The sequence below is a fragment of the Molossus molossus genome, unplaced genomic scaffold, assembly GCF_014108415.1.
Source record: "Molossus molossus isolate mMolMol1 unplaced genomic scaffold, mMolMol1.p scaffold_m16_p_8, whole genome shotgun sequence".
Taxonomy (NCBI): Eukaryota; Metazoa; Chordata; class Mammalia; order Chiroptera; family Molossidae; genus Molossus; species Molossus molossus.
The window spans coordinates 64,834,254-64,852,846 of NW_023425402.1; the positions used below are offsets into that span (position 1 = coordinate 64,834,254).

Genomic DNA, 18,593 nt, shown 5'->3' on the forward strand with positions numbered 1-18,593 from the left:
ATAAACATGAAGTATTATATTGTAGTACTTTTGTACTGAAGTTACTAATATATAGGTTTTAATCAAATTGACAACTGGCATGTGTTCACAATGATTACACTTTGCTAAGGTATTTTAGATAGTTGCCAAGAGAGGGGAATATTATTAAGTTTTAAACAACTGAAGAATGAGGTCGGTTTTTAGTTTAGAACAGATGTTATGAAGCTAGGGTTGTGAATTTTTTTTTGGCAATTCATGAAACCTTAGTGAAAATGCATTCCCAGTATATAAGAACAAATATAAATGAAGACACACAAGTATGTGCAGGGGACAGCAAGCTATGACACACAGCCCATTTTTATATGGCCGAGGAATGTTTTTTATATCTTTAAAGGGTTATTTTTTAAAAAGAAGTAAACAAAGAATAGGTAACAGACACCATATGTAGCATGCAAAGCCAAAACTATTTAATATGGGGTCCTTTACAAAAAAAGTTTGTTGATCCCTTATATATAACATTTTCTAGGTGGAAAGTCCATAAGCTTTCATCAGATTCTTGAATAAGGTCTCTTTCCCCTCCTCACTCCCCAACATAGTTAAGAATCACTGGAATGGAAGGAGGTCTTTTTCCATTTTGATATCCAATTAATGTATTCCCTATATTTTTGCTACAAGATAAAAAAGCAATGGTAGGAACCTAGAATAATATAACTTGAATTTACTTATTCTCGATTTTGCCATTTAAAATGCTTTAAATATCATACTAACATGCAAATTATTTAGAATCAGCTTGTGAATTTTCAAACCCATTAGTGTCTTCTTACCTGAAGTCCTTTTATAAAGTTCTGAATTGAGAAATCATAACACAGAAAGATGTTGGTCAGAATCTGTAACACTTTTTCACTTAGTTTAAAGGGAAACTGAGTTGTAAGAAGTAGCTGAAAGAGATAAACAGGGGGTTGGGGGGCAGGGGACACTACTTGTTAATCTCTACTCTTCACAAATATCAAGTATAAATAATGAGGCAAAGAAAGACTATGACATAGTAACAATGAAAGCTATAACAATAGCTAGGATTTTTTTTTTAGATTAAACATCAACTAAAATTTTATTTTATTTATTTTATTTTATTTTTTTATCCTCACCCGAGGACATTTTTCCACCTTTTGTTCAGGTAGAGTGGGAGGGAGAGAGAGAGAGGGAGAAACATCGATGTGAAAGGAACACATCGAGTGGCTGCCACCCACACAACCAACCAGGGCCGGGGACAAACCGCAACCGAGGCACGCGCCCCTAGCAGGAACCGAACCCGGGTCTCTCCAGACCGCAGGCCGACGCTCTAACCACTGAGCCAAACCGGCCAGGGCCAACTAAAATTTTAAATTAAATTTACACAACTGTAATAACAACAAAAAGAGAATATTCAGCCCTGGACAGTTTGGCACAGCAGTTAGAGCATCGGTCCATGGACTGAAGAGTCTCAAGTTTGATGCCGGACAAGGGCACATACCTCGGTTGCAGTTCAGTTCCCAGTCCTGGTCGGGGTCGTGCAGGAGGAAACCAATCTATGTTTTTCTCTTTCTCTCTCTCTATCCCCCTCCCTTCCTCCCTCCCTCTCTGTCTGAAAATAAATGGAAAAAAATCCTCGGGTGAGGATTAAGAAAGAATATTCACATTACATGTTCAGAATCAAAGATGTCCATCATCCTCCATCCAATTACTAATTTTAAAAAATACTGCCTATCAACAATATAACCCCCTTTCTCCCACCACAAGCCACTGAAGAAGCTGCAAGCTTTGGCAATTCTTGTTATGCAATTTCTTTTTCATCCCTACTGATACACATTAATAAACAGAACACATTATGTACTGTTAAATGAGAAACCCAAAATAAACATGTCTATTTAAAAAACATAAAACAGGCCCTAGCCAGTCTTGCTCAGCGGTTAGAGCGCTGGCCCGCGGACCAGAGAGGCATGACAGGGAAGAGTCCACTAAAACTTCAAATCATTTCATATTAAATTAACAGTCAAAACTTCTTGTCACCAAGAAGTCATTAAATTCTGTAAAAAATTATTTTAAAAACCAACAATTTTCCATTGAGTAATAACTAATTGACTGATAGCTGTAGATTTATATCATTCTTTTCATAAAGTTTATATTTTAACTCAAGAGGCAATCTATACCACTACAAAGTCATTAAATAAAAATCTGAAAATATGTGAAGGAATATGTTCAATATCATACTCTGAAGAGGTGCAGAAACTTAATATTTATATTTATAATCTATTCTTAGCAGTTTTCTTTTCATTCTATTTCACTGGTAAATTTTTACCTTGTCAAATACCGTAGTCAGGTGCTGCTTGCAGGACAATGACTGGAATATTTCTATACACAAAAGAGAAGATACTGCATGAGGAAGCAACCGATGGATGATAACAGGAGACGTGGCAATTCCAAAAATGAGTATTAGTGGAAATTCATGTAGATGTTGACTAGTTTACAAAAAATACAAAAGTGGAATTTCTTTAGCAAATATATTTCAATACATCAAATATCAAAATAAGGTCTTTACTTTTATGTCTACTTTATAAGACACTGGTAAAAAGTATCATTCTAGATACTCAAATTTGCCAGGCCACTTTCCTCTGTTAAATAATAGAAATAATTATTTCCCAGACATTCTAGCTCTGAAATCAATCTATTAATGGTTCCTCTCATTTTACCAATGAGAACACAGAGGTACAGAGAGATCAAGTGCCTTCCTCTATAGTTACACAATTCAAGTGTTAGATACCATTCAATTAAATCTCTCACCCAAAATTTGAGTCCTACCTAGTCTTCCTCACATTAGTTATCCAGTCTATCCTTTAAGAGTTCAGTGACATGAAAGTTAACTAACTTTCAAAGTAATTTATTCTATTTATGGACATTTCTAATAGACACCCAGCCATAATAGATAAGAATTAAAAAACACATAAGACACAGTTTTAATGGACATTACTAAAAAATGTTACATCCTTTCCTCCCATTCATAACTCAAACTTATTGAACATGATTGATTTTAGCATTACCAATAGGAACACAAATTAATTCTAGAGTAAAACAGTATTCTCTTTGAGAGCTACTGCAGGTCAGTCCTGTGTATCATGGCTAATGATTTTGCTTGCTCCCTCCTGTTCGTTATTGCTTTTCATATTCTAGCTGTATGCAGTTCTACCTTCCTAGGAGTAAACTGCCTGGACTCTGCTACTGTTTTAAGTGCTTTTTCCTTACTTTTGATGGTAAAAGTAATCACAAGTTTGAGTTTTCTGTCACTAGTCTGTACTATGCATTTTTCCAGCATGTTAAGCAGTTCAGTTGTAGCATTAAGAAAAGTCTTAGGATCTAGAAATCTTAGTTTCAGTGGAGGAAAAAAAAGACACTATCAAAATAGAAATAATTAAATTACTAAATTATAACACAATATAAATTTAAAGCAAATGTAGCCATAACTATTAAGCATGTTAATATATAAAAGACAAAATAAATTATATTTTAAAAAATGTGCCATGGGTAATGCATGTTTTTGGATTTTAAAATTGTTAGCTATTTCAATTCTGAGCCTCACAGGATTGCCTTAAAGATCTAATGAGATCATGGAAGCCGATTCTCACTAGAATATTGTATAAAATAATATTATTTAGAAAACATTATTACTCAGTAGCACTAACTCAAACAGCCAAGTTAACTCAAAACTTCTACCGTGGATAGGTAACAGAAAATAAGACCTGACAAAAATACCGCAATTTGCAGTAGTTTATACATTTAATGGACAAGTAAGAGACAACCATGGTGACAGAAACTATTTCTATACTGCCTTATCATGGTAATTTAAAATTGGCTAACTTTTATCTTTTGATTCTCATTCTTTGGTCAAAAAGCAAATGAAAATCTGATAGGAGATCTTTGAACATTCAATTATAAGGAATTTGAAATCATCCTGGTTTTCATTCATTTAGTATTAAAATAAAGATTAAATTGCTAAGTTAAACACTGTATGTTTTCTTAATAAAAGAAATTCTGCATGAAAAACAGATGATGCATCATCTACCTGCTGATAATTATGAAGTCTTGGAGTACTTTTGTGGTGAAGCTTTCCAGATCCTTTAAAATAAGCACAACAGGAGGAGGTTGACATTGGCTAGAAGTCCTCTTTTTCCCTGGCTTTCCTGGGTCTGTCTTCTTTTAAGACATTGTGGAAAGAAGGAGTTAAAAGTAAGCTTTACCAACCAAACAGTGCTATACATGTAGATCTATCTCCCTTTACATTTCACAATAGCTGTTGTTTGTTTTTCATTTCTCCCACATGATAAACAGAAACTCATTCCAACTGTTATTAGCAGAATCTTTCTGTCTGACATGGGAATAATAACCAAGAAGAAAAAGGTTCAATAAAATCTATAACTGATATGAAATATTTATATTTTCTGCTATTTGAAAAAATAACAAAAAAGCTTAGGGAGAAGAGAACATTGCCTACAAAATTGATTTTTCTGTTGGTAGAATGTCATACTTTGCTTTGCTTTCAGGTGAGAACTATTTAATTATTTTTAATTAAAAAGCATAATGAATAACACTGCTCTGCTACTCTGAAATTTCAAGTTGAAAAGCATCCTAAATATCATCTAGTCCAATCCCAATCTTTTAAATTGCATGTAGCATTTGATTTCTACAAAATCTAAAATTCTGGCCCCGGCTGGTATGGCTCAGTTGGTTAGAGCATCATCCCAGGCACCAAAAGGTTACAGGTTCAATTTCCAGTCAGGGCACATGCCTAGGTTTCAGGTTTGATCCCCAGTTGGGGCTACAGGAGGCAGCTGTTTGATGTTTTTCTCTCACCGCCCCCCTTCCTTCCCTCTCTCAAACCAGTAAAACATATCCTCAGGTGAAGATTAAAAAAAATCTATTCTGGATCAAATTAAGATATTACAGTAAGAATTAGACCCAGTTTAATACCTACATATTGCAAAAGGAAACTTCATTTATGGTGACTTCAGCAAATATATTCATCAAAAAATGTTATTTTTTTGATGTGCAGTGTTTTTTCCCATACTATGGCTACACAGCATCATAAACTAAGGCTGTGGTTTTATGGTACAGTTACCCATGAATCACCTAGGTTATTCATTTTCACCAGAGACTAACTTGGTAGAATGAAACTTCTTTTTATTTATCTGTTTATTGAATATACTTTCCTTACAGAGCATTTACTCTCCAATAATTCTAAACATGAAACAAATTAGATTCTTAAAAAAATATACATATGGACGTTTCTCATCCAAGTTGACAATAGATACTGACAGCATAGTTCCATTGCCAAAAACAAATACTGAGGAACCTATGAGATAATATATTAACATTATACCCTTTGTTACAGATAAAATCTGCAGTAGAACCAATTCCAGATGCTGTTTTTGTCACTAGATGACATTCTCCCACAAATAAAATAGCCTTGTAGGAACCTAACTTTTACCAGGAAGTAGGCTACATACTTAATAAAAGAGTACTTTTAAATTCTAGTAGCCTTAGGAAAAAGCAAGTAGCTATTATTAAATTAAAGTATTCTTATTAGAACAAAACAGTACTATGCTTAATATAATTCCAGGTCTCTTCAGTCACATGCCAAATTCCTAGGAGAAAATTGTCAGTTTACATTTACCTGTGTGACATTCATATACCAACTAGAAAGAGAATCCATTGAATAATGTGTCTTTTTCTGGATGTCTTTTCCTTCCTCTTTGGATTCCACATCTATACAGCAGTCCACCAACTGTGAGAACAGCTTTTGCAAAAAATGCTTCATATCTGCAGGTAATAAAGTTTATTTCCCCTTAAAACAAATCTAAAACAACTGAAATTTCTTGATCAGTAGATTGCACTATTTGAGTAGAATGTTTTTCTATACTTAACATTAACACAATATTTAACATATTGACTATTAATGTTCATTAGTATCATCTCCTTAATATTTAAATTTCATTGAGACTAACACTAGGCCAAAGTTTTTGTGTATTGTCTATAATAAAAGTGTTACCTAAACAAATGTATAAATATGAAAACTTTTAATTATATTAGGAATAATATATATTTAAATTACTTCTGGACAGCAAATGGTTTTTAAGGACCCTGAAAAAGACCAAAAGTGTTATTTACATAAGTTATTTTATTGATTACAAATCTTCTTTAAAGTCATTTTTAAAGATGTCCTAAGGGTTTTACTTAATTCCAAACAGTTTATGAATATAAAAGTAATATAAAGTACATAAGCACATCAGCCCAAATCTAAACACATTTTACTCTATTACTCTCCACATCCCTTATGATTTATTCAATGGCTTCAAATACTCAAAAGCTCTTGCAATGGACTATTTTTACCAATGGTGGCCTTTCAAAGTGAACAATAAGATTATTTGAGGCTCTAAATATAAGCCTATGTAGTCTATTCTCTGTTAGGCTGAAAAAAAAACTCCTGATTCTTCAATTCTCAGCTCCCTGTCCCAAACATTCCAACTTAAAATGCCTGGACTATTACTGGCAGTGAAACTGATATGACAGGGGCAGGGCTGGAATAAAGTGTCAAAGACTCCAACAAGTCAAGATTATTCTGGGAAGCACCGAACTTCACCCTGCCAAAATGTAGCACCATATTCTTCCCACAAATAAAAAGGGATGAAGAAAGCTTGAGAGAGAGAGAGAGATACACACACTGAGAGAGATGGAGAAAGACCGAAGAGATCTGTAACATCTCACCAAGGTTATTAATGCATTTATACTTTACCTGGACAGTCTCTAGCTTGCAATGAAACTACGTATGGAGTGACATTATTCTGAAGGGCTTCCGTTAAACTTCTGAATGTTAAATCATGATCTGTTACATTCACACCTATGGAATTATACATGAATATTACATCACTATTTTTATTATAATTTAATAACAACAAAAGCTACTTAACATGTCAAGTTAATTGCTAAGTACAAATATTTTTACAGCATGATTAGTAACAGAAACCAAACAATACACTGCATAAATTAAGAGATTTCCAGTAATAACAGATATCTAAAGGCATACACTATACTTATTTGTTAAGAAAGGTATTTAGGACAATTTCTTAAAAATTACTGGGGATGTATAGTTGACCTTTAAAAACATCTTAGGGTCTGGTCAGTGTGGTTCAGTGGTTGAGCATTGACCCATGCACCAAGAGGTTGCTGGTTCGATTCCCAGTCAGGACACATGCCCAGGTTGCAGGCCAAATCCCCGGTGGTAGGCATGCAGGAGGCGGCCAATGTTCTCTCTCATTGATGTTTCTCTCTCTCCCTCTCCCTTCCTCTTTCTCTAAATCAATAAAGAAAAAAAAATTTTTAAACTCTTAGGAATAATTTCATTTCTTTGTCACATTCACCAAGAGCTCTTTAAAATAATTATTAAAAAATAGGGACTATGGATTCCAGCCTTACTATGACCCTCACTTAACAATGTAGGATAATCTAATCAGTGTATTATTCATGATCACAGTAGTAAACATAATAGGTAAAGCATACACTAAATTGATTTCTGAGGAAAAAGCCAAAAAACAAATTATAATTTTATGTCCTTTAGGTATTTACTAAAACCTGATTCTCATTTCCACCAATCAGAATTTCAGTGCTCTGCATGTAGTTATTGGAATTGAGTGGAAATTTCCCCACTACTTTAGAAAACAGAAAACATGCAATTGTATTTAAGTATCTTTCAGAACAGATTTTTTTTTTTAAAGTATCAAAATAATATTCCTAGCATGCATTATGGTTTATGATTGTGATACCACATCTCTGAACAAATTTAGGAGTTTAGTAAAACACTGGCTTATCTTGTCTGACTGACTATAAGCTATTTCACACTGTTATGGACTTGGACTTGTCTACTGGAAATAAGATAATCAGCGTCTTTAGAAAAATGTCCTCCTCAAACCACTAACTTTGAAACACATGAATCCATTAGTTTCTTTTCTCCTTTTGGCAGTAAGCAGAAAAGGGATTTACACATTGCTCTTACAACAATCTACCAGGCCATCCCTCTTGATTGCATTTCTCCCACTCCACTCCACTCACCGTAACATGGCAAATAGAGAAAGAAAGCACCCAACAGTACAAGCGAGCCATCACTAGGCCTCAGTTTCTCATCCATGATGGAAGAGGTTTTGAAATTAAGTGGCAGATTGCACTGAAAAGCTAAATCCATACCATTATCAAAATCATTCCACAAAGTCTTATTACTCAGAGTGGTCCAGGGATCAGTAGTATGGGCATCAGCTGGAGGCCTATTAGAAATGCAGAGCTTCAGGCCCTACCCCAGACCTATTAGTGAAAATTTTAATTTACTAGTATAACAAACTCTGAATAAATATCAAATTGAAAGTGCAATTAATAGTATATTAGAAACCCAAACAAATTCAACTTTCTTTTCAAGAGGAATGAAAAAACTTTGCTAATATTTCAAAAAATTTTTTTCCATTACCTGCAATCCAGGTATTTGGTTAATATGGAATGTTAATGATGGAAATGTAAGTAACTAATAAATTTACAACCTGGAGTCTGAAAGTAATTTATACATAAATCATCAAAAATACCTGTTAGCCCTGACCTGTTTGGCTCGGCGGTTAGAGCATCGATCCACAGACCAAAAAGTCGCAGGTTCGATTCTGGTCAATGACACGTACCTCAGCTGCGGTTTGGTCCCCGGCCCTGGTCGTGTGGGAGGCAACCAGTCGATGTGTCTCTCTCACACATCAATGTTTCTCCACCCACCCCCCACCACTCTATCGGAAGATAAATTGAAAAAGATCCTCGGGTGAGAATTAACAACAAAAAATACCTTTTAAACAATTACTATTAAGACAATATTATGAAACAATCCAAGATTGAAAAATCATGAACAAGGAAATACTGAAAATATGATAAAAAGGCATAAAAATCAAATCTATTAACATACTGCTGGTTTCTTTAGTACCGAATTCAAATCTCATATATTTTCATAAAATAACTAAGGGAGAAGAGAGTAACACAAATATATTTCCTCTTCATTTTTTTCAGACAAAAAGTTGAGGTGTGTATTAGCTAACCAAATAAAGTTCTTCTAATTTACAGATGTCTGATCTGTATAAGGAACTTTTTTTTTTAATCCTCACCTGAGGACATTTTTCCATTTTATTGTTCAGACAGAGTGGAAGGGAAAGAGAGAGAGAGAAACATCGACGTGAAAGGGACACATCGAGTGGCCGCCACCCGCACGACCAACCAGGGCTGGGGACAAACTGCAACTGAGGCACATGCCCTCAGAGGGAACCAAACCCGGGTCTCTCGGGACTGCAGGCCAACGCTCTAACCGCTGAGCCAAACTGGCCAATGCCGTACAAGGAACTTTTATTGATTATGAAAGTATGCCCAACAAAGTGTAATTGGTTTAATTCTGTAAATAAGAGAGAGAAAACAGGTTTACTAGAACAAGTTATTTCCCACTATTCTCTAAAACAGAACCACAATTAAAAAAACAAACAAACATGTACATACCTAGAATAAGAGCAGCAGTTGGAATTTCTCTGAGTTTTATTTGATAGCCCCAGTCTTTTGAATTCTTCTGGAATCCAGAATGAGTCTTTTGCAGAAATTTGATTAGATTGTCAAACAGATTTTTATTTAATTCCTCTTGCAGTTGCTACACAGAACACATAAAACGTTATGGATTATTACTAGCAATAATCTGATGTCTTTAAATTTGGGAAAGAAAACTGTCGTGAATTCAATTCCAAAGATTACATGTAAATTATAAGCATAATGAAATATAATCATGATGAAATAAAAAATGTTTTTTCCTTAAATCTCCAGTGATTATTGCATTGGATCCCCTCATTAAAGAATCTCATTTATTCATTCAACAAACACTGACTAATCACCTTACAAATGAAAGTAGTCTCTACCCTAAAAAAGTAAAGAAACTGAGCAACAACACTTAAAATAAAAATATGTTGTGTAGATAGAGTGCTATGATAATACAGGAATAAAGAGTAGGACTATCTATCTTAAGCTGAGGTGATATATCCAAGCCAAAGCATTAGAGCAGGTGATGGTGGAGATAACGGTAGGTAAAATCAAGTTTGAAGGAATGGGTGGTAAAGGAGGCATGGAAAGAAGAAAACACCAAACATCAAAGGAACCACAAATATAGCTAAGCATAAAGAACATGACAGATGGTAGGGCTGTGGCTCAGTGGTTGAGCATCGACCCATGCACCAGAGGTCGCCAGTTCGATTCCTGGTCAAGGCACATGTGGGCCCAATCCCCAGTGGGGGGTATGCAGGAGGCGGCCAATCATTGTTCTCTCTCCTTGATGTTTCTCTCTCTCTCTCTCCCTCTCCCTCTCCCTTTCTCTCTCTAAAATCAATAAAGAAAAAAAAATTTTTCTTTTAAGAAATGAAGAGGACCGAAATTGGAAACCACAACCTCAAATACTTTCAAGGGTCACATGGAATACATGAATGGACAAAGCGATTAGGTGTAAAGCAATAAAGTATGGTAGGAAGCAGTAATAAACTGAAAAGTACATAACCGTCTCAAAGGCATTTGTGTTGGTCAAACAAAACAAATCCACTCAAGATGTTGGCCCTAACAACAAATTTGCTATAATGAGAATTTTTTCAGAGCTGAAATATAAAGTATATGGCAACTGGATATGAGGATGAGAGAGAGAAGTGGTTTAGAAAGTTTGATTTCTTACTTGTGTCACTAAATGGATAATTTGAAGAGTGCCAGCACTTCAAAGCTGTGAGGATAAGAAAAGAGCCCCTTGCCTTAGCAACTATCATGATCAACATACCTGAAGCTATGCTTAATACTTGGAACATGAGGGTTTGGGGTTTTTTTTTTAGGATATACAGATTGTGCTTAATTAACATTACCAATATTTCATTAATTCTCTTGTAAATCGGTGGGAAAAAAGATGACAAGCAACAAATATGAGATGTACAGTATTTGAGAAATGTCATTAAAAAAAGTATTCACCTCAGTTTCAGATTTCATCTGCTGCCAAATCAACTGATAAGTTTCAAATCGAAGCTTACTGTCTTCAGATTCATTTTTCCCTTTATTAAAATACTCTTCTGAAAACACCGAAAGAAATAAGTTAATGTCTTTTTTATGTAATAAAAGTTAGAAAATCTCTGTACAAAGTCACACAGTAAGTGATGAAGTCGAATTTTTTTACATGTATCAAATATGCATATATTTATTTGGAGATAGGTAACATTCAGTATCTTTTATACTTAGTTTTATTTATATATCTTCAATTCTTACTATAATTACTGTATCTATAAGCTTAAATATTTTTTAGAATGTTTTTCTATCATTTACTTCTGAATTTCTAAGTTTTCATTTAATGGTTTTGATTTAAATATATACAGTTAATATAGCTACATTATTTGCTTTTAATCTAAGGCCCTGTAAACTGTGCTTCATATATTTCCTTTGAGCTTTCCTTTTTCAAATGATTCTTACTATTACTATCCTTGTTCATTTGTTCAACTGATACAGTTTTAACCCAGACTTTTATTTATTCTGTCTGTATTATTTTATACACTTTTGGAATGTTTTCCTGCAAATGGTTGGCCACTTATCAAAATACCATTTGTTGCAGTGTTTTTCAAACTTTTAAAACCATGATCCACATTAGGGAATACATCTTACGTTATAATCCAACAGACACATATATAACAGAAACAAAAATGAAAGTCTCACAAGATAACACTTACCATGTAATACCAAATGTTTTCTATTCTGTTTTTTAAAACTCTCATGACCCAATAAATTGATTTCAAGACTCACACTTGGGTTATACATAAAAACCTTCAGTTTGAAAAACATTCCTTTCTTTCATTGATTTGGGAAGTCCTTATCATCCAAAAACTTATAAATACACTTGAAACTATTTTTGAACTTTTTCTTTTGTTCTACTGAATTCAACCATACCAGTCCTGAACTGTTTTAATTACAGCAGCTTTGAATTCATTCTTTTTATTTTAATCCTCACTCAAGCATAATTTTCCATTGATTTTTAGAGTGGAAAGGAGGGAGGAAGAGAGAGAGAGAAACATCGATGTGAGAGAGACACATCAATTGGCTGCCTCCCACATGAGGCAGGTGCCCTAACCAGGGCCAGGTATCAAATCTGCAACCCAGGTTTGTGCCCTTAACTGGGACACAAACCCAAGACCCTTTGGTCTATGGGCTGACACTCTAACTGCTGAGCCAAACCAGCCAGAGCTGTAGTTCATTCTAATACTGACTAGGTTGAGTCTTCCTCCCATCACCACAAAACATCACTCTTTTTCAAAAAATTTTAAGCCATTCTTTTAAACTAATTTTGTCATTTCTCAAAAATAATTACACTGGTATTTTGATTGGATAAAAGAAAATCTGTAGATTGATTTGGGGAGAAATGATATTTTTTTAATATGTTAAAATTCACACCCTGGCCGGTTTGGCTCAGTGGTTAGAGCGTCAGCCTACAGTCCAGAGAGACCTAGGTTCGGTTCCCGCTAAGAGCATGTACTTCGGTTGCAGTTTGTCCCCGGCCCTGATTGGGTCGTGAGGATGGCAGCCACTCGATGTGTACCTTTCACGTCAATGTTTCTCTCTCTCTCTTCCTCCCGCTCTATCTGAACAAAAAATTGTTCAGGTGAGGATAAAAAAAAAAAAAAATTCACTACAAGTCTCTTCTTTTAAATAATACTTAACATTCCTATAGTTACCTACTTTCCTTCATAAATCCTATTTAGTTATGGTATTTTATTGTAACAGCTAGAACTTTCATTATATTACATAACTGTGAAAGTACACATTTTGTTCCTGACTTCACTGAAATGCTGCCAGTATTCCACCATCAAATTTTAATGTTAACTGAGAGTTTGGAATAGAAATTCTCTTTCACCTTAAGGAATTTTCCTCCTAATCATAGTTGATTCAGTTTGGGGCAAATATTGAAATTTAAAAATTTTATCAAAAGGTTTAGAATAGCCCTGGCCAGTTTGGCTCAGCGGTTAGAGCGTCGGCCTGCGGTCCGGAGAGACCAGGGTTCGGTTCCCGCTAAGGGCACGTTGCAGTTTGTCCCCGGCCCTGGTTGGTCGTGCGGGTGGCAGCCACTCGATGTGTCCCTTCACGTCGATGTTTCTCACTCTCTCTCCCTTCCTCTCTCTCCCTCCCACTCTATCTGTACAAAAAATGGAAAAATATCCTCGGGTGAGGATTAAAAAAAAAAAAAAAAGGTTTAGAATATAATGAAGTCATCATATGGTAAAATAATAGATGAGGTTATAGTATAAAAATACAAACAAAAAAAGCAAGGATATACTATTACTAAGAGACAAAGCAAAATAACAAAGTAGCCTTAAACAGAACACAACTAGTCATCTTTGTAAATGAGTAAAATCATATAAAATGTTAAAGACGCAAATCAAGACATAAACTTTTTATATGCTGAATAATGCTGCATCAAAATACCTAACAAAAAGCTGTCAGAAACTGGAAAACAAGAGCAGTAGGACACTTTAACCTGTTACCATGACTTCTCTCATTTATCGATCAAGTAGGTAAAAAATAAGCGCTGAAAGGAGCTACAAAATGAATATTAGCTCTCACTGCTGACAGGTTCCCTCCTGCTCCTATTCACAGTCCCCCGCCACACACACACAGAATGGTAGGCACAATGCAGAGTATCTTCCTACTTATTTAGGCAATCTTGTTTCAAGAACTGAAGCCACTGAAGGCAAGTGCTAAAATATGAATATGCTTTCCTCATTTCTGCTCCACCTGTCTTAAAATTAGGGTCAATTCTTCTAAGATTTTCACACTATAACAGTATCTGTTGGTCTCAGATCAGCACAATGGAAAAAAACCTAAGGTACTTCGAAGTTCATATTATATAACTGTACACATTAGGTTTACTAATACTAAAAACTTTAAACAAATCTCAATAAATTATAGCCGAAATTCAATACAAAAAAGTTCTAAGCAAAAACTCACCTCATATTTTGAGAGGCAGTAGTATTAAGTAATGAATAGACCATGGATTCAATAATCAGACAGCTTGGGTTCAAATCCCAGCTCTGCCACTTATTACCAATATCACTGAGAAAGTTCTTTATGTCTCAGTATCCCCATTTGATATGTCCTAACAAAAGTATGCACTCACGTGATCACCCCCTCAAATCTAGGGAACATTTTCCTCACTCCAAAAAAATCTCTTTTGCAGTCAATTCCCCCTAGTTTACTCCAGGAAACCACTGAGAGTTTTAAAACAATCTCTTTTAAGAATGGTGACATATCCTTTGAAGGAAATTTACTTTCCAATTTGCCTTTTGAAGAAATATTTGTATTCCCTTTTAGATTACAATCCTGGGATGTACCCTTATCCCTCTGACCTATGCCTCAGAAGATAATTGCTATGTCACCATTGCAAGCAAGCCACTTTTAGACAAAAGAAGTACTAAATTCAATTAGGGGAGGAAAACTAACAAATTTGATATTAAAACATTTTACCTATTGGCACAGAGATCTTTCTCTTCTTGAAGTCTGGCTTAAACACAAAGCAGCCCTATAAAAAGAAAAAATAAAGCATAGTCAAAGTAGCCACAGAGCAGATAAATCTATTAACCAAGTATTTTATTGATAATCAGGGTTTTTTTAAAAGGTGTTTCTTTTAAGTGCTAAGAAATCATCTCTTTTCTATCTGAGTTACAGAAGGAAAATTCTTAAATACAATGACTATCCATTTCTTTCTCCTTTTTCCCATGTGATGTGCATCTTTGATTATGCTAATTGAAACTTGATCCAAGAAGTAGACAAAGAAAATAAATGCTGATAATATTTAAAGGCAAATCGTTTCCATTTTTATAAAACTTAGAGAAAACCATTAATAATATACATTAAAATGAAGATTAAAAAAATATAAAATAGTGACGCTCTCACATCTCAAGAAAAGTGTTTGTTTTGTTGTTGTTTTTTTCTTTATTGATTTTAGAGAAAGAGGAAGGGAGACGGAGAGATGGAAACATCGATGAGAGAACATCGACTGGCCGCCTCCTGCATGCTCCCCACTGGGGATTTGGCCGACAACCTGGGCATGTGCCTCCTGGTGTATGGGTCAACACTTAATCATTGGGCGACACCAGTTGGGCAGAAGTATCTGTTATTTAATTAAACTCCAACTACCTAGAATCTTGGCGGGAAATAGATAATGTGGGCTATTACTGCTTTACCTTTCTTCATCTGATCAACTCTTATTCATTTATGCATTACACATAAACTCAAACTCATCCACTCTAGTTAGAATTATCTCTTCCCCTAAGATCTCACAGTACTTGAATATCTTTATTTTTAATCACATTTACTCTGTATCACAGTTATTTAGGGTCTGTCTCGCTAAGTAGTTTGTGAGCACCTTCAGAGCACAGACTGCATTTAGTTCATATTTATTTCCCAAATTTTAGGATAATGTTAATGTACATATTAGGCAGTCAGTATACAGAATGAAAGCTTGTCAAGTAATATTCCTGGCAACTTTTTAGCAACATTTAGTTCCATGTTATTATTTGATTAGTGATTTACAGCCCCCAAGCTACTGGTTATATGTTTATTTTACCAATCCTAAAGCCACACATCATGGGTAGCTTCTTAAGATTGCCATTTCTATGTAAAATGAAAGAAAAAATATATCTAGAAAAAGTCATCTCAGTATAGTGCTAAAGAGCAATGCAAGTATAATCTGGATTACAGGATCCAAAGTGGGAGCTATGCCTTATACTCTTTTTTTCTGCAACTAGTGGAACTATTCAAAACACAATATACATATTTAGAAAAATCGTGTGTTACCATGACAAGCTTGTCATTACCTCCTTTCTATATTCATCTGTAATTCACTAAAGGAAAAGGAGCTTTGAAGGACTGAGATACAAAGAGTGCCAAGAATGAATCCTAATGTATGGCAGTGGTAGTAATATGGTTAGCCACTTTGAACTCCTGATCAAGGGATGGTATATGAGATGGAGGAAGAAGTCTAGGAGGAGAGCAGACAGCAAGAAAATATAACAAGAAAAGGGAAGTTTAGATAGTTAGGGAAAAAAAGCTGGCTGTTCCATGAATTTGGAAAATAGTCTTTAAAGATTCTTACTTATGTAAGGCCCCCTCATAGTCATCTCAACACAAGCATTTCTGTTATAATGCAATGAGTGCTTTCCTGAAAACAACAACAACAAAAAACAACAATTCACAATTTTACAAGATATACAAAAATAAGAAACAGTCTTGCCCTGGCAGGGTGGCTTAATTGGTTGGAGTGTCATCCTGTATAACAAAAGTTTGCAGGTTCAATTCCTGGTCAGGGCACATACCTAGGTTGTGGGTTCAATCCCCTGTCTGGGCAAGTACAGGAGGCAACTGATTGATGTTTCTCTCTCTCATCATGCGCGCGCTCTCTCTCTCTCTCTCTCTCTCTCTCTCTTTCTTTCACACCTTTCCTCTCTAAGGATCAGTAAAAACATATCCTGGGGTGAGGATTAAAAAAATAATAAGAGGCTTATGCAACTAAAAGGATCAGAGGACAGACCATGGAACTTTACAACCAGGGCAAAATAAAAACAGTACCAATACCAATTTAAAAAAAAAATACTAGCAGTTAAATCTCTTCAGGCTTGCACATAGCATCAGTTAAGTCAATCCTTTGTAAATAAACTCTAAGTTTGTAGCTCCTCCTTGATATGTAGTCTTGGAAGGCAATGCTTCTGATAATTTCATTTTAATCAAAATTAAAAATTAGATCCATGGTGTAGCTTTCTTTAGTAATCTGATTTAATACAGACAGAAATGTCTTTGCATCTTCTTCATCTGCCTTCTCAGCTTTATCAGACAGCTTAAGTTAAGAGGCTTCCAGTTGCAATCATAATATTACTAAAGGTCTTACTTTACTTTGTCTATAAGGGCTATCCAATAGGACTTTCAGTAACAAGGAAAATATCATAATCTGCACTAATATGTAGTCACAGCCCCGTGTGGTTATTGAGCATTTCAATTGTGGCTAGTGAGACTGAAGAACTAAAAATTTGATTTTATTTAATTTTACTTTAATTTAAATACCCACACGTGGCTAGTGGCTACCGCACTGTACAACAGAGCTCTAAAGTTTATCTTCTTACCAACTATACTATGTCTTGCAACCCCTGGCCTTCTAAACAGCCAGTATGAGATCTTTGTGATCTACATACATATACATACATACACACACACACACACACCCCACGACTTTTTCATTCCCATTTTTCATAAGGTTCCCTTCTCCAGCTCTACTCTCTGATTATACAGTTCTCAATTCCTTTAACGTGCCATTTTATCTCTATCTTCTGGGCCAAAGAACATGTCTTTCTTCTAAAACCGCCTCCGCCTCCCCAATCCTTTACCTAACTTCTCATTTTTCAGGTCTCAGCTAAAATGTGACTTTCTCCAAAAGCCTTCGCTGACCTTAGGCAACCTAGATTAAGTTCTTCTAGCTCCTCTGCTCTCTCACTTAGAACTTTCTTTCTTGCTAACATTAATCACAATCAGTGGTCAGTTTATCTGTGTTTAATGTGTTTACTGAGTGCAAAAACTGGGTCTCCTTTGTTTACTCTGGTATCCTGGTACCTAACGGACTGCTTGGCGCACAATAAACATTTGAGAAGGAAACAGGACGGGAGACTGGGGAACATCCTCCGGACAGTCGACCTCCACAAACCAGAATTTACAAATCCTCCCAGTCAAAACACTACGGCCGGCGGCCGTCTTCGCACCCCAAGCAAAGTTAGCCTCCACCGGACCTGGAGCAGAGATGCCCCAGCTCCGCCCGTCGCACCTTCTCCTGAAATCGGTACACCTAGGCCTACGTAACCTCCGCTTCATGCCTTCTTCAAAAGGGAAAGAGACTATGTCAGCATCGTACCAGCCGCCCGCCCCTCGTACCTTGGACACCGAGGAGGTGGCCATGGTCCCAGCGGCCCGCGGGAATCTAGAAACTCGGGATTTCCCGCGCTCCCTCGCGGCAGCAGGGCAGAGGTTAGTGGCGGGCCACTGCGCTTTTTGATTGGCTAGCGTCACCCTTCGGGGCGGGCTTCCGGCGCACGGAGGTGGGGTTGCAGAGGAGGGCGGGCGGCCAGGACGCGCTTCGTGGAGGCGGACATGGCGTGCGGCTTCCGCAGGTCCATCGCCTGTCAGGTACGGGCCCGGAAACTGGCAGAAGGAGATCCCCGCGGGGCCCCGCGCCCCGAAGCCGTTCCGCCGCTGCGGGCCAGTCCTCAATTCGCGGGAGGGGCGGGTTCTGAGAAAACCATCTCTGCCGCCTCCCCCGGGTTTTTTGGAGATGCTTCATTCAGCTGCTGAGGCAAACCCGGTGGAGGGTCGGGCGTGCGGCGCAGATCAGTTTTCAGGGTGAAAAGTAAACTTTGAAAGGCACATGTTGCTTCCCACTCTCCAGCTTTGTATGCTTATTTGGGTGGAAAGTTATTATCCCGTGATTA

The 18,593-nt window shown here is 36.2% G+C and overlaps 2 protein-coding genes across 8 annotated transcripts in view; one reads left to right on the forward strand and one right to left on the reverse strand.

The window, feature by feature from the left end:
* ORC3 (origin recognition complex subunit 3) overlaps positions 1-18,110 on the reverse strand; it is a 60,223-nt gene extending 42,113 nt beyond the window's left edge. For 5 of the 7 annotated variants that reach the window (XR_004957841.1, XM_036249342.1, XM_036249341.1 and 2 more), the window contains exons 1-9: positions 18,040-18,110; positions 14,590-14,644; positions 11,059-11,156; positions 9,571-9,715; positions 6,800-6,904; positions 5,681-5,826; positions 4,073-4,203; positions 2,315-2,474; positions 804-917 (exon numbers count right to left, since the gene is read on the reverse strand). Coding sequence is in view for 6 of the 7 variants with exons in the window: in XM_036249342.1 (XP_036105235.1) it covers positions 804-917; positions 2,315-2,474; positions 4,073-4,203; positions 5,681-5,826; positions 6,800-6,904; positions 9,571-9,715; positions 11,059-11,156; positions 14,590-14,644; positions 18,040-18,063 (978 nt within the window). In the remaining variant the exon portion in view is untranslated. Of the gene's footprint in view, positions 1-803; positions 918-2,314; positions 2,475-4,072; positions 4,204-5,680; positions 5,827-6,799; positions 6,905-9,570; positions 9,716-11,058; positions 11,157-14,589; positions 14,645-16,219; positions 16,236-18,039 lie in introns of those variants that run through there. The other 2 variants (XM_036249345.1, XM_036249346.1) reach the window with 2 other exon arrangements.
* Positions 18,111-18,226: 116 nt separating this feature from the next.
* Positions 18,227-18,593, forward strand: part of RARS2 (arginyl-tRNA synthetase 2, mitochondrial) — a 67,462-nt gene continuing 67,095 nt past the window's right edge. Inside the window, exon 1 of the mRNA XM_036249347.1 lies at positions 18,227-18,291. Within this exon, the coding sequence (XP_036105240.1) occupies positions 18,256-18,291 (36 nt within the window). The 5' untranslated portion in view covers positions 18,227-18,255. The remainder of the gene's footprint in view (positions 18,292-18,593) is intronic.